Source organism: Mauremys mutica, chromosome 9 (genome assembly GCF_020497125.1).
Source record: "Mauremys mutica isolate MM-2020 ecotype Southern chromosome 9, ASM2049712v1, whole genome shotgun sequence".
Lineage (NCBI taxonomy): Eukaryota > Metazoa > Chordata > Testudines > Geoemydidae > Mauremys > Mauremys mutica.
In genome coordinates, this window is record NC_059080.1 from 64,069,692 (window position 1) to 64,093,849 (window position 24,158).

Genomic DNA, 24,158 nt, shown 5'->3' on the forward strand with positions numbered 1-24,158 from the left:
CTAGAAGTGGATAATGGTTCATGCTATTATATGATTATTATAAGAGATGTCTAATATTAAAATGAATACATCATAATACTATATTTTAAGCCTGTTTTCTTCCTTATAGGAACACCTACACTATGCAACATCTATTCTACTTTCTATAGCAGTGGTGGGCAACCTGTGGCCCACAGGCCACACGCAGCCCATCAGAGTAATTTGCTGGTGGGCCTCAAGACAGTTTTTTTACATTGACTGTCTACAGGCATGGCCTGTCAGGGTAATCCACTGGGGGCTGTAAGACAGTTTGTTTACACTGACCGTCTGCAGGCACGGCCACCAGCAGCTCCCAGTGGCTGCAGTTCACTGTTCCTGGCCTATGGGAGCTGCGGGAAGCAGCCCACACCGCTTCCCGCAGCTCCCATTGGCCAGGAATGGCAAACTGCGGCCAATGGGAGCCGCGGGCGGCCATGCTTGCAGACGGTCAGTGTAAACAAACTGTCTCACAGCCCCCAGTGGATTACCCTGACAGGCTGCAGGTTGTCCACCATTGTTCTATAGGCTCTTATACTGCCCTAATCACTGGAGTATCTGAGCACCTTCCCATAGTGCATTAAGCCAGGGGTCCCCAACCTTTTTAGGTCCAGGGACCGGTTTCGTTTGCCGGACCCTCCGCAGGCGTGCCTGCGGGAGGTCCAGCTGAGCCGCGGGACGAGCGCTCCCTCCGCAGTCGTGCCTGCGGGAGGTCCGCTGCTCTCGGGGCTCAGCTGGAGCTTCCGCAGGCACGCCTGCGGGAGGTCCACCGGCTCCAGTGGAGCTTCCGCAGGCGTGCCTGCGGAAGCTCCAGCTGAGCCCCGGGAGCAGCGGACCTCCCGCAGGCACGACTGCGGAGGGAGCGCTCATCCCGCGGCTCAGCTGGACCTCCCGCAGGCATGCCTGCGGAAGCTCCACTGGGTCGGTTCGCGGCCCGGTTTCTAAAAGGCCGCGGACCGGTACCGGGCCGCGGACCGGGGGTTGGGGACCCCTGCATTAAGCAATGTTGTCTAATATCTGTCATGTGTGGATCGTTCTGTCTCTCATCGTCTTCCCAGAGGGAAACATTTTGCTATATGATAATAAATGAACAATAAACATGACATACAAACTTCTCATAAAGATGGTCACATTTAGGTTGCTATGTTGCTTTTTTAATTTTAAATTGCATGCTGTTATTATTTAGTATTTATTTGTGTTGTGCCTAAAAGCACCAGTCAGCTCATGGTCCCCTTGAGCTAGATCCCGTTTGAACACACAGCAATAGTCAGTCTGATCAAGAAAGAGCAAGTAGTCAAAGACCCAGATTCTGACATGAGCACTACTTGGGTACACCTCAATGGAACTCATTACAGCATCAGGCTCGCACCTGAGATAGAGGCATACAAGTTTATTTATTGAAATATTATATATTAAGGATGAAGTATCAGAAGGGTAGCCGTGTTAGTCTGGATCTGTAAAAGCAGCAAAGAGTCTTGTGGCACCTTATAGACTAACAGACATTTTGGAGCATGAGCTTTCGTGGGTGAATACCCACTTCGTTGGATGCATGTAGTGGAAATTTCCAGGGGCAGGTATATATAAGCAAACAAGAAGAAGGCTAGACATAATGAGGTTAGTTCAATCAGGGAGGATGAGGCCCTCTTCTAGCAGCTGGGGTGTGAAAACCAAGGGAGGAGAAACTGGTTTTGTAGTTGGCAAGCCATTCACAGTCTTTGTTTAATCCTGAACTGATGGTGTCAAATTTGCAGATGAACTGAAGCTCAGCAGTTTCTCTTTGAAGTCTGGTCCTGAAGTTTTTCTCCTGCAGGATGGCCACCTTAAGATCTGCTATTGTGTGGCCAGGGAGGTTGAAGTGTTCTCTTACAGGTCTTTGTATATTGCCATTCCTAATATCTGATTTGTGTCCATTTATCCTTTTCCGTAGAGACTGTCCAGTTTGGCTGATGTACATAGCAGAGGGGCATTGCTGGCATATGACGGCGTATATTACATTGGTGGATGAACCGGTGATGGTGTGGCTGATCTGGTTAGGTCCTGTGATGGTGTCGCTGGTGTAGATATGTGGGGAGAGTTGGCATCGAGGTTTGTTGCATGGATTGGTTCCTGAGTTAGAGTTACTATGGTGCAGTGTGCAGTTACTGGTGAGAATATGCTTCAGGTTGGCAGGTTGTCTATGGGCTAGGACTGGCCTGCCACCCAAGGCCTGTGAAAGTGTGGGATCATTGTCCAGGATGGGTTGTAGATCCCTGATGATGCGTTGGAGGGGTTTTAGGGACACAAATCAGATATTAGGAATGGCAATAAAAAAAACCTGTAGGAGAACACTTCAACCTCCCTGGCCACACAATAGCAGATCTTAAGGTGGCCATCCTGCAGCAGAAAAACTTCAGGACCAGACTTCAAAGAGAAACTGCTGAGCTTCAATTCATCTGCAAATTTGACACCATCAGCTCAGGATTAAACAAAGACTGTGAATGGCTTGCCAACTACAAAACCAGTTTCTCCTCCCTTGGTTTTCACACCCCAGCTGCTAGAAGAGGGCCTCATCCTCCCTGATTGAACTAACCTCATTATGTCTAGCCTTCTTCTTGTTTGCTTATATGTACCTGGCCCTGGAAATTTCCACTACATGCATCCGACGAAGTGGGTATTCACCCACGAAAGCTCATGCTCCAAAATGTCTGTTAGTCTATAAGGTGCCACAAGACTCTTTGCTGCTTATTAAGGATGAAGTGGCTTTTTTAAATGTTGAGTTAAGGTTCTTTCTTACGGTTCCTTGTATTTTTAATGTTTGCCTTTTTTATTAGTAGAGTTCAAATCCTTAACTCCTTGCTAACAATATTTTGTGCTTGAATATATATACTATATATAAAGCCTGTTGAAATTGTCACTTATGGAAGTCTATTGTTGACTTTATTTAGGAAAAATGATAATCATGACGCCTCAAACCTATAAGTATATAAGAGGATGGTAATAAAGTAGAGTTGATCTTGACCTTGGAATCACCTAAATCTATACAGCAGATTCTCTATCCTTAAGGGCAAATCCCTTCCTCCATCTATCCTGAATTCACTACTGGGGAAATTATGATAAAAATAAGCTTTAGATCTCCTGGCACAAATGGAGCTTTGTGACTGTCACTGATGCAGACCCATGTCAATAATTACCAGTAAATGCAAGACTATGACCTTTTCCCCTTATTTTATAATTTCCATTTCACCAGAGCAATAATATATGTTAGGCCAAAGTTTTTGTTTTTTGTTTTGTACTTCTCTGTGTGGGGGCTATTGCTCTTCTCGGGTGGTAGAAGACATGTTGACTGCAGGAGCCTCAAATGGGAAATAATCCCTCAGAAATGACCTGCCTGGGAGCAAATCCTACATTTACATAATATGATGGTTGTGACACAAACCAAGATAAGGAAAAAAAATTCAGAGCTCTAGCGGACACTCCTTAAATGATGCCATTATTAGATATAAGCATGCAGGTGTGAGTAAAAGACTTGTGGTACAATTCTTTGCTGACTTACACCCTAGGAAAGGCTGTGGAAATTAATGAGGGTGCCATGCTGCTGATCAGCACAAAATCTGGCTCCTAACGACAGTTTTAACTTTCAATTTCCATACTGGTGCCACCTCATTAACATTATTTAAATACATTTTTTTCATCAGGGAACACCTTGGCTTGCTGTGCATGGAAGTAATGTATATGAGAGCTGTCACAACAGATCATAGGACTCATAGTCTTTGATTTAAGTAGATCATTAGCATCAGGTAAATGGGAAGAACAGTCTTGCGGCTAAGGCACCAGATGTGGATTCAATTTCTAGGTCTGCCACAGTCTTCCTTATGTAGCCTTGGACAAGTCACTTAATCTGTACTTCAGATCCCGATCTGTTAAGTTTGTTTGAATAGGGGCTGTGTCCTAACGTGCTTTTGTGCAGTGCTTACAACAATGGGTCCCATCTCTTGGTTAGGGTCTCTATATACTACTGTACCATAAACAACAACCAAGGTAAATACACATTAAGGCTCTTTTTTAAAATAAGGTTTTTTTCAGTGATACTTTCCTCACAGTCTATTTGATTCATCAGGTGAAACAAAACAAAGGGTATTTAGATATATATATTCATTTTGTGTGTTGTTTATCCAAAAATCATATTCATATTTTCTGGAAAGAAGTGGAATGTTTACATTAGACTTCTTGGGATACTCCTTGCAGCATAAATCTATTTTTTTAGTTTGTAGGTCATTGGCCCTGTAGATTTTATCTGTTCCCTCTGTGCCTTTGTAGTCTGTGAGTCAGTTTGACTACTGAAAATGCACATATGGGGGGACATTTTCAGGAAGATACACAGAGATTTGCCATGTGATTCCCATTAATGTTAACAGGTATCACACAGGCAAATCTCACTGCATCACACTTATATTTACTGCTAAGGGATGGATGGATGGGTGATAAGCACTACAGTGCATCTTTTAAAAATCAGCAGCAGTGTATATGGCTGATTTTACAAGAGAGGGATTTATGTGCTCTCAGTTGGGTATCAGAAAGCATGATCGAGTCTTATAGCATGGGGGGAGGGATAGCTCAGTGGTTTGAGCATTGGCCTGCTAAACCCAGGGCTGTGAGTTCAATCCTTGAGGGGGCACTTAGGGATCTGGGGCAAAATCAGTACTTGGTCCTGCTAGTGAAGGCAGGGGGCTGGACTCAATGACTTTTCAAGGGCCCTTCCAGTTCTAGGAGATTGGTATATCTTCAATTATTACTATGTACTAAAAGCCCTTATGATGTGTTTGTAGGAAAACTTTACTATGCATACAGAATAGTCTATTTTGAAACAGTTAACACTTCAGGGACTAAGGGGTTTACTCCAACCTAATAGTAGTAGAGTGGCTTACCACAGCCTAATTCCCTGTCATAGTTCTTTTTTTCAATAAAAGATGTCAGAGAAATAATATTGGTAAAAATGAATTTTCCCTAGACCCAGGTCTTTCCTGTCAAATTACTTTACTGCTTTTTTTTTCTAAAATTATCTCTCTCCTTTTTCTACCCCCACAATGAAGATTAGAAGGGAACAGTTGCCCTAACTTTCACTAGATATAATAGCCAAAGGCAGCAGTAGAATAACAGTTCATCCTAGATCTGTATAAATAGTTTAGGAAAGGTTTGTTTGGGATGAAATGAAATGGTGAAGTGTGTGGTTCTATTTTCCCCTGATAAGCAGTAGGTTCTGTAGTGGAAGGTGTGCAGGAATAGGAGGAGGGAGAGGAAGGGGAAAAGGATTTGGAATCCTTATTCTATCTAGTGAAAGAATCAAGTTGTCATAGAGGGTTGGGGTTTTTTTATGGGGGGAGGAAGAGGTGAAAGAAGGGATAAAGAACCTCCCCATATAGCATGAGAACCCTCCATCCTATATCCCTAGGCCTCATATTTTCCCCATCCTCTTCTCATAAATCACTCTGTCTTCTCTCAAGCCCCAGCTTCTTCCCTCCTGTGTTGCCTCTCCCCCTACTTTCCAGCTCTCCTCTCTCCTTGTCATCCTCTTTTCCCCCAAACACTTCTCTTTCTGACCGGGTCCATTCCCATTTTATCTCATTCTTTCCTCCTCTGTAACTCCATTCTCCCTCTCTTCCCTGAAAGCAGCCCAGAGGCAGATTCTACAGCCCAGTGGTTGTGGCGGAGCTGTTGGAGTCTTAGGTTCAAGTAGCTTCCCAGCTATTCTCCCCCATTCCAGCAGTGTAAGTTGGCTATTCTAGAGCAGGTCTCATTCCCTGAAAGCAGCCCAGTTATCCCTCACTATTTATTTACTCCTCCAGGATCCCATGTTGTTCTCTGCCTCTCTTATATTGCGCTAGCCCCAAGGTCTCTTCATCTATGATGGTCCTCCTTGTTCTGTGACATGAAAGCCCACTTTTGTTTCTTGATCCCCTACCAGATGTGCTCTGGGTCCCCACTCTTCCCTCTTTGCTCTGCCTCTCAGATCTCCTTGTCCCCACTCCTCTTTTTCTTGCTTCTGTAGCTGTCTTTCCACAAGGTCGCCATGTCTCTCCCTCCCCTGTTCTTCCCTGAGGGGAGCAGGGGTAGGAAGGCTTCTATAGCCTTTGTTCCAGTCCTGGGGGATGGGGGGAGAATAAGGCAAGGGAGGAGACTGGGACAGGTTTGGACTCCTACAACTCTCTATTCTATCCTCTCTCCTATCCTTGTATGGGCGTCTGGGTGTAGAGAGGGGCTTGGACTGGAGACGTCATCTATCTGTTTTACCCCCTACTCTGCTTCTCCTGTGTGTGTGTGTGGAAAGGGCACGGGTGCGAAGGGTTCTGTCTCTGCTGCACTATAATCCATTCCCCAGGTGTGTCTGCCTTTGGAACCCCACTGTTCTCTCTGCTGCAGCCCCAAGCCTCTTAACCTGGTGGCTGGTGGTGGAAGTGGCAAGGGGAGTCTGGAACCCTACTGCTCTCTCTACTTCAGCCCCAGACTGGTTCTCCTGATGGCTGGGGGTGGAAGTGGCAGGGGGAGTCTGGAACCCAGCTGCTCTCTCTGCTCCAGCCCCAGACCGGTTCTCCTGGTGGCTGATGGTGGAAGTGGCAGGGGGAGTCTAGAACCCAGCTGCTCTCTCTGCTCCAGCTCCCGGAGTGGGTGAGCGCGCGGAAGGGTGGACCCGGCTGTCTCTGCGCTTCAGCTCCGGCTCTCCCCTCCTGTGTGTGTGTGTGCAGGGCTCCGGGCTAGAACGTGGCCCTCTCACCCTGTGCTGTTCTCGCTCGCTCTCTGCTCATGAATATTCATGAATCTCCTCCCTGTGACGTTGCAGCAGTCCCGGGTGAAAGCTGGCGCTGCTCTGGTCCTGCCAGTGAGGCTGTGAATGACTGAGCAGCAAGCGAGGAAGCAGCCGCCGCCGCCTCAGCAGCAGCAGCAGCCCACCGGCCCCAGCACTGCTCGCACCTGGAGGCGGCTCACGGGAGAGGCGGGCGGAGGGAGCCGAGGGGAGCCCCCAGCAGCCCAGCGTTTGGTGGAGCTCACGTCTTGGCAGGAGCCGAGAGTCCCCACCTGCCTGGGGCAGCCCGGAGATGCTGAGGCTGCGCTGGGAGTCGGCGCTGCTCCTGCTGGGGGTCGGGAGCCTCCTGGCCGCTAAAGGTGGGTAGCGCGGCGAAGTTTCCCGGCAGCCTGCCGGGGCTGGGGGAAGGTGACACTTGGCTGCCCTGACCTCCGTGCCTGCGGCGTGGGGAGCGCCCAGGCTCCGGCAAAGAGCGGACCCAAGTTTGGGGGCTCGCGGCGGCAGCCAGGCGTGCCGGGAGAGCTGGGCGGGTCGCCCTCCTGCTCGAAGGCGCTCAGGGCGCTAGGGTGGCTCGGAGGGGGCCAACTGGGCTAATCATGCCGCGCATATGTCTCCCCCCCTCCCCATAAATCCTCACGTTGCCTGTGCCTGGTGTGAAGTCAGTGCGGGCGTGGGGAGCGACTCTCCGCCGAGGGGACGCCGCGGAAAGTTGGGGACACAAGGAGCCGCTGGGCTTGGCTCACCCTTGGGGGTGGGGGGGATGTTCACCGGCTCCCCAGCATGTGCGGTTGAGGGGCTCTGGCTCTCCAGGAAGAGTCTGTCGGCCTCGGGTCGTTTGTTCCAAGGGGAGAGCTGGGACACCGAGCCACTAGCCCGGGAGCCAGACGGGAGCAAAAGGCTTTCTCACGTGACTGAGATACCCACCGCCCGAGTGAGTGGGGCTGGCGTTACACGGCACTGGGGGGAGGAGAGTGCTGGGTGCGCAGGGGAGCTGGGACAATGTTTGAATAACTTGTTGATGCCAACTTTTTTTTTTCAAGATGAACATCCATGGGGGTGGGAGGTAGGGGTGTGAGAGGGAGGAAGTGACAAATGAAAGGATGTCAGGCTGATTTCTGCTGAGATTTACCGCGACCTTCCGATTACCGTTCCGGTTTGGAGATCACCATTTAGCCATCTATTAGCTAAAAAGACAAAGTCGTATTTAGGGCTCTCAAATACGTTGGGATGTCTCCTGGTTCAAAGTAAACAAATTGTCAGGGCTGACTGGGACACTGAAAGAAACGTGTGTGTTTTGGGGTGTGTGTGGGGAAGGTGGTAACAATTACTTCTTCTGAGAAGCTGTCTAGCATCAAATTGCTGGGACCATCCCAAATTAACTCGGTCTGCTCCCTCTTTTTATCCTGTTGTTATAATTAAATATAGATTGTTAGAGGCTTATTTAGACTTTTATCCTTCAATAACCTCAGCTTTTATGTAGGTCTAGCAACCGTTTGCTGCTGCTCATTTTGACACTTATGGATTGTTTTGGCCCATTAAAAATCTGATTTTCCTTCCTGACATGGTTCTCTTGCAGTTCTGCTTCTTTTCACTCTTACAAAGAGATTCAGAAAAGAAGTTTTGAGATCTTTAGCTTTAGTTTACTTTCAGATCATTTAAATGTGATCTAATTACTGTATTTGTTTAAGAAATCCTGTCACTTGTATTATTTTGGGGGGGGGGGGCTCTTCAGTTGTAATTTAGCCAGCTGACTCATGTAAATTTCAAGGAACATTGTATTAAATATGGAACTAATTCTTTCTGGAGAAAGATTCAGATTGCTTGGAAAAAAATGTAAATGATTCTCTCAATATACAGAAATAGAGGCACCTGAAGGAACTTAGTACATATAAAGGGACTTGCTACTTCTATTTCATATTAAATATATATATTGATCACTATAATATGCAATATTTTCAAGACAAATGTACTGTGAAGTTTGATAATCAATAAGGGGATGTATTTTAATGCAAGGATATATCTCCCGTCTTCTCTTTACCTACTTAGCATAAACTTTAAGATAACCACTTCTTGTTGTAGATCTTTTCTTCTGGCAAATATGCCAGCTTTTGTTTCTTCTTAGGCGTCTTTTACAATGTTGTAGCCAGTTCAACAGACTGGCGCATCTGAATGCTATATTTCTGTTGAGTTCTATTTTCCATTTAACCACTGGAGGGCTGCAAAGAGCATAGATGTTTAATACTTGATTAAAAAACGAATGACACTTTTTTGTCATGGCCTGCATTGTCCTCTACTACTTTGCATCCATACGTGTATTTAAAATCTGATATAATCTGTGGGTAAAATACCAGACAGTAAAGTGTCATATAGTCACATGTAATGCATCTAGTATCTGAGATACTTCCCTCTTTAGACTCTAGTTTTCATTTCCATCAATAAAGAGGGGAAAGATAAAGGTTATGTGGATGAGAAAGAAGAAAGCACCATGAATTTCTTAATATATTTCTATACCTGAGGAGGATTTGGAGTCAAAAGGCAGTTATGTGCACATAGTTGAAAGGCTTGTTAGTGCTTAAAACTTAAAGCTATTTGGTAGCTTTAAGCTAAATGCTTTCTTGTTTGAGGCACTAGTAAGATGTCATGTACTTTGTACACAGCTTGTATGCCTTTTGTTTGCTGTTGGGGGTAGCACAGACCATCCATGACAATTATTCAGAGTTTCTCCATAGCTCAACTATTCTAGTGGCACAGTGCCCACATTTTTAGATTAAAACACAGAAGGTTTTGGGGTGAGAGAGGAGATCATTGAAATCAGCAGTCCTTCTCCTGTTCATTCAGTAAGACTAATGGATGCTACTTTTTGGGTTATTTGGAGCTGCCTGCATACAGTTGAGTTGTTGCTAAATTCTCCAGAGAATCTGGAAGATGCAGGATCTGTTCCTTAATCTGTGAAGCCTTCAAATGTTAGCATTTAGCACCTAAGAAGGGTTTTTCAGTACATTTTAACACATAGGCACACATGGCCACAAGTAGGAATAAATGAAAATCTAATGCCGTTTCACTTCCTCCCTCTGCCCCCCACAAATCTGTGCATAAGGCAGATCATTAAAATTATTTATCTCATTTTAATATTTGATTGTTTAAATGCTCAGTCAAGCTTAATAAAAGGTCCAGAATATCTTGTGGGATCTCACCAGTTGCACTGTTGGAATTCAACTCTTATTTGGAATCTGTGAGCAACATAAAATAGGATTAAAGTGGTGTTTAAGTACAGCAGCAAGCATCTCAGTGATCTAAATAACTAGAGGAACATTTGATACAAAATGTAATTAGTTATATGTGCAAAACGTGTTGCCTTAGTCATACAGGACACTTCCAAATCAATGGAACATTGAGTCCCACTTGGCAAATGCATTGTGTGGCTACATCAGATATGACTGCCAGCAACATGAAAACAGCAAAACCAAAGGGACAGATACTTCATATTTTGCTTCCAACAAAGGCATAAGCCTGAACTCTTACTCCCACCTCCCCCAGCTAAATTTCTGAGAATTTCATAGGAAGATAGATATCTAAATACTGAGATGAATGAACTTGAGTTCCTGGTATTAAATGAGGATATTCATATAATATAACATATAAACCACAGAAACTTGGTGGAATGATGATGATAAATGGGACATGGTACACAATATATAGAAATGCCAGAGTACGCTCATGCTGGGGGCAGGGAGAGGGCGTAGCACTATAGGTGAAAGAAAGCATAGAGTCAAATATCATACAAATCTTAAATGAATCAGATTGTACTCTAGAATTTCTATGGGTAGACATTCCATGCTTGAATATTAAGAATATAGGAGTAGGAATATACTACTGACCACCTGATCAAGATGGTGATTGTGTAATGCTCAGGGATATTAGTAAGGTTACAAAACCAGACAACCCAATAATGGGAATTTCAACTATCCCCATATTAACTGGGAACATGTCACCTCAGGATGGGATGCAGAGATAAAATATCTAGACATCATAAATGACTTATTTTGGATCAGCTAGTGCTGGAACTCATGAGGGGAGAGGCAATTCTTGATTTAACCCAAGTGAAGCACAGGATCTGGTTGAAGAGATGAATATAGTTGAACTGCTCAGTAGTAGTGACTGTAACATAATTAAATTTAATGTCCTTATAGGGAGGAAAATACCAAAGAAACCTACCACAGTAGCATTAACTTCAAAAAGAAGGACTACACAAAAATGAGGAAGCTAGTTATACGGAAATTTAAAAGGAACAGTCACAAGAGTGAAATATCTGCAAGCTGTATGGAAACTCTAAAATCATGGTAATAGCGGCTCACACTAAATGTATACCTCAATTCAAAAACAAAACAGTAAGAGGACCAAAAAACCACCACTATGGCTAAACAACAGAGTAGAAGAAATGGTTAGAGGCAAAATGACACCCTTTAAAAATTGGAAGTCCAATCCTATTAAGGAAAATAGAAAGGCACATAAACTCTGGCAAGTAAAGTGTAAAGGCAAGCCTAAATAGAATTTGAAGAGTAACTAGAAACTAACAGCAAAAATAATTTTAAGTACATTAGAAGCAGGAAGCTTGCAAAAAAATCATTGAAACGACTGGATGATCAAGGTGCTAATGGAGCACCCGAGGAAGACAAGGCTGTTTCAGAGAAGCTAAATGAATTCTTTGCATCAGTTTTCACTGCAGAGGATGTGAGGGAGTTTCCTACACCTGAGCCGTTCTTTTTAGGTGATAAATATGAGGAACTGTCCCAGGTTGAGGTGTCAGTGGAGGAGGTTTTGGAACAAATTGATAAATTAAGCAGTAATAAGTCACCAGGACCAGATGGTATTTACCCAAGAGTTCTGAAGGAACTCAAATATGAAATTGCAGAACTAGTAACTGTGATGTGTAACCTATTGCTTAAATCAGCCTCTGTAGCAGATGACTGGAAGATGCTGATTTTAAAAAAAGGCTTTGGAAGCAATCCTGGCAATTACAGGCTGGTAAGCCTAAATTCAGTACCAGACAAATTGGTTGAAATGGCAATAAAGAGCAGAATTATCAGACCACATAGACAAACATGATATGCTGGGGAAGAGTCTACATGGGAAATGGTGAGGCATAATTTCCCATCTACTAGAATCTTTCGAGGTGGGTCAGCAAGCATGTGGACAAAAATGAGCCAGTGGATATAGGGTGCTGGGACTTTTTGAAAGCCTTTGACAAGGTCCCACTCCAAAGGCTCTTAAGCAAAGTAAGCTGTCATGGGATTGGAAGGAAGGTCCTCTCATGGATCAGTAACTGGTTAAATGATAGGAAACAAAGGATAGGAATAAATTGTCGGTTTTCCTAGTGGAGAGAGGTAAACAGCAGTGTCCTCCAGAGGTCTGTACTGGGACCGGTCAGGTTCGATATATTCATAAATGATCTGGAAAAGGGGGCAAGTAGTGAGGTGGTGAAGTTTGCAGATGATACAAAAATACTCAAGATAGTTAAGTCCAAAGCAGACTCTGAAGAGTTACAAAGGGATCTCACAAAATTTGGTGAATGGGCAACAGAATGGTAGATGAAATTACATGTTAAGTGCAAAGTAATGCATATGGCAAAATATGATCCCAATTATACATATTAAGTATTGGTGTCTAAAGTAACTGTTTCCATTCAAGAAAGAATCTTGCAGTCATGGTGCATAGTTCCCTGAAAACATTTGCTCAATGTGCAGCAGCAGTCAGGGACACAACTTCATGCTCTGGGTGTCCAATAACTTCTGACTGCCAGAAACTGAGACTGGACAACAGGGGTTGGATCACTTGATAATTTTCATGTTCTGGCCTTTACCTTTAAAGCATCTGGCACTGGCCACTGCTGGTAGACAGGATACTGGGCTAGATGGACCATTGGTCTGTCCCAGTATGGTGGTTGTTGTGTTCTTATCCTAATTTCTGAATTAGTCAATATTTGTACCGTGCTATGAATATGTTGATGTGATTATTTAGAAACTGTGGGTTTTACGCAACTCTAGATGTTATTGTACTAGGTAATGGTGAAACTTTCTCTTACCGTACAAGTTCAAAGTACAATGCATATGCAAAACAGAAACATCCTTTATTTTTTCCATCCAAAGTACATTTGAAGCAGCATTGGTACAGCAACTAACTCAGAGGCTTGGGAGTCAACTAAGCTTGGTTCTATTCCTGATGCTGGCATTGATTTGCCTAGGGCAAGTCATATAAATGCTCCTTGCCTCAGTTTCCCCATCAGTAAAATTGGGATAAGAATATTTTATAAAGCAGATTGAGATCTCTGGAGGAAATGGTGGCTATAAAAGCAAATTTATCTGTCAAAGATTAAAAGATGTGTATAATTAAGATACCGTGTATGTTAGGATATTGAAATGATTGAGAATTCTCAGAAAACAAATCAGAGTATTTGATGCTACTTCCATTGTTTAGATATTTCAATATAAATGGCTCTTATGACAGCATTTAATTTCGTATGATATAGAAGGAGTTAATTTCTCTGAGCCTGGCTAGATTTGATGCTGCTTATCCTGATTCAGTTTACATGATAACCCGTTTCATACCTATATCATTCCTATTACATACATTGGAAGATAATCACAGCCAAGAACCAGTGCTTCATGCTTTTGTTCAAGCCTTTCAAAGCACTTTACAAACATATACTAGGAATGAAGTATTGCTGTACCCGGTCAAGTGTGCTCTCCCTCCTGTCACCAGCCATTGTTGGTTGGTGTTGAATGCAGCGTGGGATCACAGCCTTGCCTTTCTTGTAATGGTGTTCCTCATGGGAGTACAAGGAAAATATTTATTGCCTGGAGAACAGCTCCTTGTCACCTATCTCTAAATTACACGCTTGAACCTTGGTAGACTGGTTTCAGTCTTGCTTTCATCACTTTTTAAAGATCAGCTACTTGCCCCTCTGCAGAAAAGCATGGAAGTTGCATGGCAGTTGTCGGAGACAATGTCACCTTTTTTTGGTTGTTTACTGTCAGAGAAACACTTGGCTGGAAAAAAATTATCAATGGTTAATCCTCCCTCACAGCCGTTAGACACTGGAATCAAAGCAGAGTGGGGAAACTAGCTCTAAGCATGTATAGCTGGTAAAGAGTAAAAACACTTTGCCCTATGTTAGGACTACATCTAATTGCCTGCTTCATAGTTTCTGCAAAAAAATAAGATTCATAATTGGTTACTGAACAGCAGAGAAAATATCTGATAAGAAATATTAGAGAAGTCTATCCTCAATGCAGCTGACAAATTTATCTTGTAGACTTTTTCTGTATCACGTGGTGAAGACATTTTTGGAATGATGCTTAAAGCCTGGTTCTAGCTTTCAAAAGCCTTTCCCTTGCCTCTTTCATTATGCTGTGTATTCTTTGTCTCCTGGATTCTAACCTCCATCTCAGCTTATTTGCCTCAGAGTAGTTCTTTACTGCTTTAACTATATCCAAGAGTGTTATGCTGAGAAAATGGCAAAGTATAGCTTGCCCAGCACATGCAGAGTGGCTCTGTGGAATGGCTAACACTTCATTAAATGGAAAAAGCTTCCCCACTGTGGTACAAAAATAGAAAAATTGAGACTAAAATGTGTTGTTTTTATATTAAACTATTTCTCCCTCTCCTCCCTCCTTCCCTGGCAAGTATAGCTAATAATTGACTACTAACCTCCAAAATATTTTTAATGCAATTTTAAAGCTGCACAATTACAATTTAAAATAGACTAATTCTAAAGTCTCAATTACAGTGAGATTTGGCTTGAATCAAATTCACCACTGTTTGTCTGTCTCTGGAGGATTGTGAATTATGTGTAGTTTTTTTAAAAAGAGATTTTTACAATTTCCTTCATGCAAATTTGTTCAATAGCAGCCTGAGCAGAGCAGCCCTTGGGTCAGGCCAAACAGAGAGACTGTGAATTGTGATGTGACAACTGGGGATGAGCTTTATTCGGCATTGCTAAAAATGGCAGTGGATGCTACTGAATATGCTCAGAAGTGACATTTCAGTCACTTATCTGAGTTATCCCTTTTGATACAATGATGTTTAAGGGTTTTGGCTTTTGTTTTGAGATAAAACAAACTCAAAACACAACAGAATACTTTGGGGGCAAGTAACAATAAGTAAGAAGCTGCATGTGGAAGATGTGATAAAGTTTCCCAGCATTCCTGCTCAGACTGAAAATCTGACAGCTGTAAAAAGGGATCTAGGTAGTGCACATGGCTTGGGAGAGGTGTCAATAATAACTATGGTTGCAGACTACCAGTATGTGACTGTGGCAGTGTTGGGAATGAAGTAGCATCTTCTCTTCTTCCATATACTGGAGCAGTTTACTGAAGACTGTAAACGTTGCCTAGTAGTGGATACAACAACAAATTGAACAGATTGGTGATGCAGCCTTGTTCAGTTAATTGAAAAGCCCCTTGTAGTGTGGGAGATGTAGCCTATGAGAGCAAAGGCAGCTGATTTGCTGAATGCAAATTGGAGGGTCCGTAGCAAAGATTTTAATTCCACTCTGAATTTAAAGAAGTCCAGCTCATTTGAAAGCTTACAGAATGCTTCCTTTCCACACACCCAAAGCTTGTATGGTATATTGGCAAGACTGTAATAAGAACTACACAGATCCATTGACAATCTTATGATGAATGTGATCTTGGAGAAGACAATCTGTCTAGTTACTTTGATTAAGAATCTGTGAATTATGAATCATCACTTCAGGAGAGATCTGAGCCAGAGGATGTGGAAAGTGCAAGTCAAATAAGGCAAACTAATAAACAAAAAAGGGTGGAAACACCCCCTCCCCCCGCAACCAAACTCACAGACCTAGGGAGAAAAAGACCAAGACTAACATCAAATAGGAAACAGCTGTTCCTGCCACCAAAAGGAAAAGGAAATGTTTTTCAGTTGAAGTTTATAGTTGGATCTCACTGGGCTTTTCTATTTCAGTATGTTAGCTGTGATTCTTTAAAAATAAAATATATGTAAGTGGGGGTGGGTCTCTAAAGTTAATAGAGGGGAGCTGTATTGGAAGACATTTTAATGCCTGATCCAAAATCCATTGAAGTAAATGAAAATCAAGCTGTTTAAAGAGTTAATTTGTATAGGCAGACCTACGTCAGGGTAGAGTGACATATCTGTCACTTCCAGGATGTTGTTACAAATAAAACACTTACTGCTGTAACCACATATGCATCTCTGTGCTTCTTGCTCCTTCTTGCACTACAATACTACACTATATGTATACATATAGTGTACCCACACACAAATAATGTATAGGTGTATAGGAAATGGCCCAAATCCAAAAGAAGAGTTCAATATCTACGGTGCATTCAAACATTTCATTGATTTAAGTGCTAGTCTTGGCTGTGCAAAGAATATTTGATTGGGAATGTATCAGGGGACTTATTGTTTAGATATCAGATATTTCTGCAGAATAGTCTCTCCTACTAAAGGTATGACACTCTATGCCTTCTTTTCAGTATTGCTTGGTATATTCTAGTTAGGTAATCCAGTTTCCTCTGAATCACTGTGAAACTGCAATCTGAGGACTCGTGCTTTATATTCAGTTTTACGTTGTGGATTTTCTTTAAATATACTAATAGTTATGGTGGACAGATAATAGCACAGTTCATTGCTTGGCATCAAACATTGTGTAGCGGTCTAACACTTGAAATAATTGATTTTTTTTCCTTTTTCTTTTTTGAATTGTGCATTTGCTAGATAGAAGTTGGATTAAGGAATAAAAAGGGAGTAGGAGATAGCTACTTGGTTTAAATATTTAAAAGATGTATGTAAAAATGAATTCCTTATATTTAGTTCAGGGGGAATTTGCTTTAAGTGGTTTATTTCTGGTTTGTGATGTACATGTTGCATCACAAGTATGCCACGTGTGGTTACATGTTGACTACAGTAGTTGGTTTGGGGGAAAGTTGCAGAAAATGCATAAACTGTTAAAATGTTGTTGATAGAATAGAGTCAAAACTATGGACAACTTCATAGTGATGTTAAAATCAATAAGACATCAATAAAATGTAAAAAACTAAACAAACAAACTAACCCTCCCCCATAAATGACTGTTAATCTCCTGTAATTCTCAATAGTTGACATTTTCAAAAGAGCCAAAGGGAGTTGGGTCCCAAATCTCATTGATTTTTAATGGGAATTGGGATCCTCACTAATATCTGCTTCCTTGAAAATCCCACCCTGTGTGACTGAGATATGATAAAGTCTGTCTTTTAGTCTTTGTGTGTTTCTATTTGTATATTTAATAATATTTCTTTTAGTTCACCCCTTTTGTATGACCGGATCTCAAACCCTGTATCTGTTGGGGAGCAGAACCCTGCAGAGCTGGGTGACATGCCCAAGTTCTGTAGCCATGGAAGCAATTATGAATCCTAAGGGAGGATGATTAACTCCCTTGTTTGCCGATGTTCTGAATCTGCCCCTGACTGCCATATATGCCATTGAGGGTGCTGAGGGGTGTTGCTGAAGAGATACCACTTTTCTCATTCCATACTTGGGAGCAGAGTCAAACTCCTTTCCAGTTGAATGACAGCCAGAGTTTGAATGATTTGCTGACAGACACAGGAGCAGTCTGGCTACTCCCCCCCTTCCCCCTTTGGTCTCAGTAGAGAAACATCTGAAGAAGTGGGTATTCACCCACGAAAGCTCATGCTGCAAAACGTCTGTTAGTCTATAAGGTGCCACAGGATTCTTTGTTGCTTTTACAGATCCAGACTAACACGGCTACCCCTCTGATAGTAGAGAAACAGAAGCTTGGGATCAGTGGAGGACTGTAATTGCATGGAGTGGGGAGAATATTTGCACTGGTTCTCTCCCTAAGCACCTACATCTAACTTGCCTGAAGAATTGGTTCAGATTCCCTCTGTCCTCCTCATGTTTTGGGCCTGAACATTCTCAGCATCATTCAGACTGGTGAGCAAGTGGCATATATGGCCAGCTGGGCTAGTACATCCCCAGTATCTTTTGAGCTGTGGATCAGGAGCCAGCCTGTAATTCTGGGGAGTAAACTCTAAAGTATTTTTATGAGTTGAGTGTAATAAAGCATGTTTTGAATTTCAACTCATTTTAATGGCTATAATGACTGCAAAGGATGGCCAGACAGAATGGCAGGAGTTAATTCTATTGTTTTATATAAGTTGTTGATGTTTGGCGTTCATGGACAAAATCCTGGCCCCACTGAAATTAATGGGCATTTTGCCAGACTTCAGTGTGGCCAGGATTTCACCCTAGATGTGTAGTTTATGCTTCTCTGTGCAAACATGAACAGTTCTTCCTTCACTGCAAAGCTTTCCATGCTATCCAAGTAGCTTCAGTAATGCCAACAGTAGAGAACCTGCCCTTTGCAACTGACTTCCCTATGCCTCTAGCTCAGGGGTGGGCAAACTTTTGGCCCGAGGACCACATTGAGGTTCCAAAACTGTATGGAGGGCCGGGTAGGGAAGGCTGTGCCTCCTCAAACAGCCTGTCCCCTACACCCTGTCCCCTCCGGGACTTCACCCTCTATCCACCCCCACCCCCGTCCCCTAACTTCCCCAACCCCTGTCCACACCCCTGCCCCCTGACAGGCCCCCCAGGACTCCCAAGCCTCTCCAACCTCTGCCCCATCCAACTGCTCCCTGTCCCCTGACTGCCCCCTGGGACCCTCCCGTCCCCTTACCATGCCACTCAGAGCAGCAGGACTGGCAGCCACACCACCTGGCTGGAGCCAGCCACACCGCTGCACTGCCTAGCAGAAGCTTGCAGCCCTCCGCCCAGAGTGCTGGCGGCACGGCGAGCTGAGGCTGTGGGGGTGGGGGGATAGCAGGGGAGGGGCAGGGGGCTAGCCTCCTCGGATGGGAGCTCAAGGGTTGGGCAGGACGGTCCCACGGGCTGGATGTGGCCCGCAGGCTGTAGTTTGCCCACCTCTGCTCTAGCTGATGTAACTGCTTTCATTAAGCCAATGGGAGAAGTTCTTGTTTTAGTTTTTTCTTCCAAAAGTAGTTTTAATCTGATTTGAGAACATTAAATGAAGTGTTTATTCTGTAGTCGAGCTACCTAGGTCAAGTGTAGTTGTCATTAGAAGCATGTTTACAAGTTAACACAGCCTTCCTGCTGGTGCTAGTTTTGCAGCTGTTATTCCCCACAGTTCCTTTCTGTTGCTAACTGAATGTTCTAAGAATGGTTATTAAAAAAAGCAACAGTGTCATTTAACGAGATCTCATTTGTAAGATGTATATTGTCCAACTGACCATTTATTTTTTATTTATTTTAAACAGACCACTGACCTGAGGTCACACTGTTAGTGGATTTTGATTTTTAAATAATCAGTATGAGTGACACTTCATATGTGTAAATGTTGGTATTGTAGAGTTATCTTTGTATACAGTATGGTTTTAGGATAATTAAATAAAAGTGGGACACCTCTATCAAGAATGAAGGAGCCTCATTCTTTTGCCAGCATCCCACCCCCCCCGGACAATACCTTAATTTACAAAATTAAGTTCTCCTCAATCTGGGCTTGATCTGGTGCCTACTGCAGTCAATGAGACTCTTTCCACTGAATTCAGTGAGCTTTAGAACTGACCCGTATGTGGCAAATATACTTTCCAATGACCAAATTCTTGAGTGTTGCATATGCCTATGCAAGGGCCATAATACACTGAAAAGGGATTGCAAGATGGTTAGCAGAAAAAGATGCTGTCTACCATCTTCTGTTGAGCTTTATTTTTTCCAGGGTACTGCCACAGTTAAGTGTAGGACAGAATGCACCAGAACCACAGGCAGTGATATTTATGAGGAAGCTGCATGGCAATCTTATTTAGAATAGTTTTTTAAAGGATAGAGTTAAAATATCCCAACAACTGAAGTTGAATAGCAACATACTTATTGGCAAACAGTAGTTTCAGGAAGAAGAAATAAACTTTTAAGATCGTGGTTAATACAACCTAGATCTCTTTTATTGTGAACTAAAGTACAGAGACTCTAAAACTAGCCTGACTTATGCTGAGCTGTTTTAGGAAGTCTGCATTATCCAAGTGGAGCATAAATTCTAGCTAAGATAGGAGACCCTCACATTGTACATTTGGTGTCAGAAATAGAAAAGTGCACATGGTAACGTAGTTAGGCTTTTTCAGTTGTTTTCTTCTTTAAACCAATTTAAACAGAACAGCTGTGTATATAAAAATGTAAAGGTCACAGTGTAACCGTTCCATTGTTTTACTGCTTTTAAAGGCATAGGCAGTTGTAGGCAGACAAATTGTTTCTGGGACTGTAAATAGTCTGAGGGGTAACAGTTCAAGGCTTATTCTGGACAGCATCACAGTCGTGAAAAGTTCTCCTCTAGTTTAACAGGCGAACACCTTTTGGGGTGAGACTGTTTGTTTCTGCTGAAGATTTCAGATAATGCTGACTTCTTACCAATTGAATATTTACTGCTTCAGATATTAAAAGAAGTTATATCCTGGTGCAGAGCAGTTCTGTTGTGTCAAAATTTAAGAATAAACTTTAGCTTTGGATGTAAGGAGTTCTTAGTGTGTGTAACAGGACACTCAGTGAATATTAATACAGTTATACCAATGTACTAGTTTGGAATTCCAAGATTAGGTGTTACCCTTTTTACACAGGTTTGTAAATGCTTCTTTTCAGACTCCAAGGAGAGACTGCTGAATTGGAATTAATTTGCAAATTGGACACCATTAAATTAGGTTTGAATAAAGACTGGGAGTGGATGGGCCTATTTCCCTGTGCTTATCTTCCCCCTCTCCCCCACTCCCCCAGTTCCTTATATCTCCTTGTCAAGTGCTGGAAATGGGCCATTTTCATTACCACTACAGACAGTTCTTTTTCTATCCCACTGACAACAGCTCACCTTAACTGATCACTCTCCTTATAATGTGTATGGTAACACCCATTGTTTCATGTTCCCTGTGTATGTCTGTATAATATATATATCTTCCTTCTGTATTTTCCACTACATGCATCCGATGAAGTGAGCTGTAGCCCACGAAAGCTTATGCTACAATAAATTTGTTAGTACTTGTGGCACCTTAGAGACTCCTATTCTATTCTTTTTGTGGATACAGACTAACATGGCTACTACTCTGAAACTTTTCAGTTCTGTTTTCTGAGGTTTATTTTAAATCAAGAAGTTAGTGTTTTATCAATAATCAGATACGAAAATGTGCATTTTAAACAATGGGTTAGATCATCAGTTGGCATAAATTTGCTTCGCCCTAAGGACTTCAATGGAGCTATGCCAGTTTATTATACCAGCTGAAGCTCTGGCCTTGTATTCAGGGCACTGCTGATCAGAAAGATAAATCACTCGTCAGAAACTTCCAAGAATGGTTCCTCCTGCTTTCACTCTTTTCAGCAGAAACGTAACAACTTCACAGAACTGCTCCTTAGGTAACTCCATGGATGTTTGTTTGTTTGTGTGATAAGTCTAAAGAAGTGGAGACCTAATTATAATATCCGTCTTTATTCCTTTCTTTAGAAGACTGACCCTGATTCAAAAGATACAACAGGTCACCTTAAAATGTCCAATTATGAGCTAAACTAGTGGTGGCATGTCCCCTTTTTTTCCCATGCTGTATTAGGAGGAGAACATCACCAGACAGACGTTTAAATTGTTTTAGTTAAATGAAACAATTTAACGTTATGTATTCTGGAGGGTTTTTTCTTCAACAGCAAACATATAATATTTTAACAAAACAAGCATATGGATTTTTGAATTTAGTTAAACATTCAAGTTCTTTAAAATCAGGTTTGTTTTTGTTAATTGTTTTTAACTAAAATAGTTAAATGAAATATTAGAAAAACAAAAAAAAATTAAATTGACAATGTCAGCGAGATCAACATGAGAAACTTAAAATATTGGCTTCTGCAGCTAACTTAGTTGTCTTCATTTTCCTGTTTGTTCATAATCTGGAAAAGAAAAACAAGTTTTCCTGCTTTTTCAGGTCCCAAATGATTTCTCAATTTGGAATGAATGAGTCCAAAGGAAGAACATATTTTTTTCTACACCGGCAGAAGAAACTACTGCAGTTAAAAGTGAGATTATCACTTCAACAGTCTCTGAATCCAAGTGCTTAAGTGACTTCCACCAGTTCACTGGTGTGACTTTCTTTAAAACAGCAGCAGCAAACATATATTTCTTGAATGGTTCTTAATCCCAGACTGGGTCTCTTTTACGGCCTGATGCCATTACAGGTTTTCCCCTCTAGTGAGAGGATGGTATGGTAGATCTCAAATCAATGAAGGCTACACTCAGAAAGACCTCAAGACTTCTGGAATATGCTGCTCAAAGTGTTTCACTTTTGTTTCTACTGCCTGTCCCTCCCTTCTCACATTTATCTCCAGATTTCTTCTCCTTGTCAGATCTATTCCACCCCAACAATCTTCTATTCATTGAACTTTTTGAAATGTTGCAGTTTTAGAGAGAGGTAAGGGATTGACTCTGCGTACACAAATTTGCAGAGGGACAATAGGGTTGAGGTCTGTTTTTCCTCACCTCTATATATTTATTTATTTCTTTAAAAACATTTTTGCTGTTAACAAGCATGTTATCCAAGTGCTTAAGTGACTTCCATCAGTTCACTGTGTGACTTTCTTTAAAACAGCAGCAGCAAACATATATTTCTTGAATGGTTCACCCTTCGCTCTGAAGTTTATTATATTTGGCATTATGGAGGGATGGTTGCTGGATGTCCATGTCATAGCCAACTCCTCTTCTTCAGCAGTTAAGGTTTGACCTTGCTACCGAGCATTGAGAATGTTTGCAAGAATATGAGCTGGAAATAGTGCTTGTCCCATTTGTTTTTTTAATGGTTGTAATTTAACTCTGTCATTGCTTATTTCTCTTTTTAAGATCTCACTCAGTTCCTTCCAAATTTCAACAGCATCAGCACTAAGACAGCTATTTCCCTGCATTTTGTTCAAGGGTACAGAGATAGGCTTCAGGGTACTCAGCATGTGTTCAACATTTCTCTTAAGTCCAATGTTGAGAACTTTGGCTGTGAAAGTGCCATCTATTTTTTTCATGATTTTGTTCACAAACTGTCATCAGATTAGGCCAGTTCTTGATATAGTGCTCAAAACAGTCCACTACTGAGTTCCATCACACGTCTTTGGGAGAGTTAGCTTGGTTCCTCCCACTTTTTTCAGAGCAGCTACTGCAAAGTGGTTGTTATGGAAATATTTTGCAATTTCAACAATACTAGCCTTTATTTCTGGAACACTGAAGTCATTGGCTAGGAGGTGCATCAAATGAGCACTGCAACCACATCTTATTAGCTTGGGATTCTCTTCTAAGTAATTTCTTCTCATCTTGGATGCATTTGCAGCATTGTCTGTAACCAAGCTGCGTACTAGACATTTGAATTTTTCTTCACAGTTTGTTAGAGCTTTTATTGCTACTACGTGTAAGTATTCTGCTGTGTGTGCATTTCCTGATGTATCAATTGTTTCTGTAAGGGAGACATTCCCTTCTTCTGTTGTCACAAGCACATACAACAGGATCATTGTGGACATTGCTCCACCCATCAAGACTCAAGTTAACAATTTTACTCTCTAGACCTTTTGCACACTGCTCAGTTTCTCTTTAATACACTTTATCCAGCAATTTGCGTGCGACATCTGCTCTGTTTTGTGGACTGTATCCTGGTCTTAATGACTGAACCATGTTAATGAAGTGTTGGTTCTCAATCATACGGAAAAGAGAGTTTGTTGCATAAACAAACTGTTGTATATTTGGTTCTCGTGATAATAGAATTTTGTTCTCACTGTGGCAACTGAGTTAGATTATTAGGGGATAGCCCAGCCAGTTTTGGCTGGTTTTTGGTTAGTTCAGTGTGTGGCAATAAATGGCTGCTTTCAAGGTTTACAGCTCTCTGTGTCTCAAGTGATTTCTTCCTAAAACTGTTGCCCACAAGGATATAACACAAACCAGGCAATTTTTTCATCAGTTACCTCTTTTTGTAATCTGCTGGTGCTTGTCACAAACTTATCTATGGTTGTTTCTGGATGAAGGAGATATTTTTTTTTTTTTGCTACAGGTGATAATATACTGCGGCTTTGTGACATACATGATGTGACTGAAACACTATAATTGGCAGATAACTCTGAAACTATAGAAAATGATGGTGATCTTGAAGGTGGATAGTCTTCAGAATCCTGTATGTTGAGGATGGATTCTCCTAAACAAAATAAGTCAATGCAGTTATTTAATTATTATTACAATACTGCTCATTTAGTATTACTCATTGCATTCACTGACAGTACTACTTTAAAGGTGAAATTGTAAAGGAAGATCTGCCTATTTCAGCTA

The 24,158-nt window shown here is 42.1% G+C and overlaps 1 protein-coding gene and 1 long non-coding RNA gene across 2 annotated transcripts in view; both read left to right on the top strand.

Moving 5' to 3' along the window:
• Positions 1–6,901: 6,901 nt before the first annotated feature.
• The window catches only part of CLSTN2 (calsyntenin 2), a 713,200-nt gene continuing 695,943 nt past the window's right edge, over positions 6,902–24,158 (top strand). Inside the window, exon 1 of the mRNA XM_045031410.1 lies at positions 6,902–7,152. Coding sequence (XP_044887345.1) covers positions 7,086–7,152 — 67 coding nt within the window. The 5' untranslated portion in view covers positions 6,902–7,085. The remainder of the gene's footprint in view (positions 7,153–24,158) is intronic.
• Positions 17,298–24,158, top strand: part of LOC123377990 — an 84,584-nt gene continuing 77,723 nt past the window's right edge. Inside the window, exons 1-2 of the long non-coding RNA XR_006582415.1 lie at positions 17,298–17,476; positions 17,560–17,764. This is a non-coding gene — a long non-coding RNA (uncharacterized LOC123377990). The remainder of the gene's footprint in view (positions 17,477–17,559; positions 17,765–24,158) is intronic.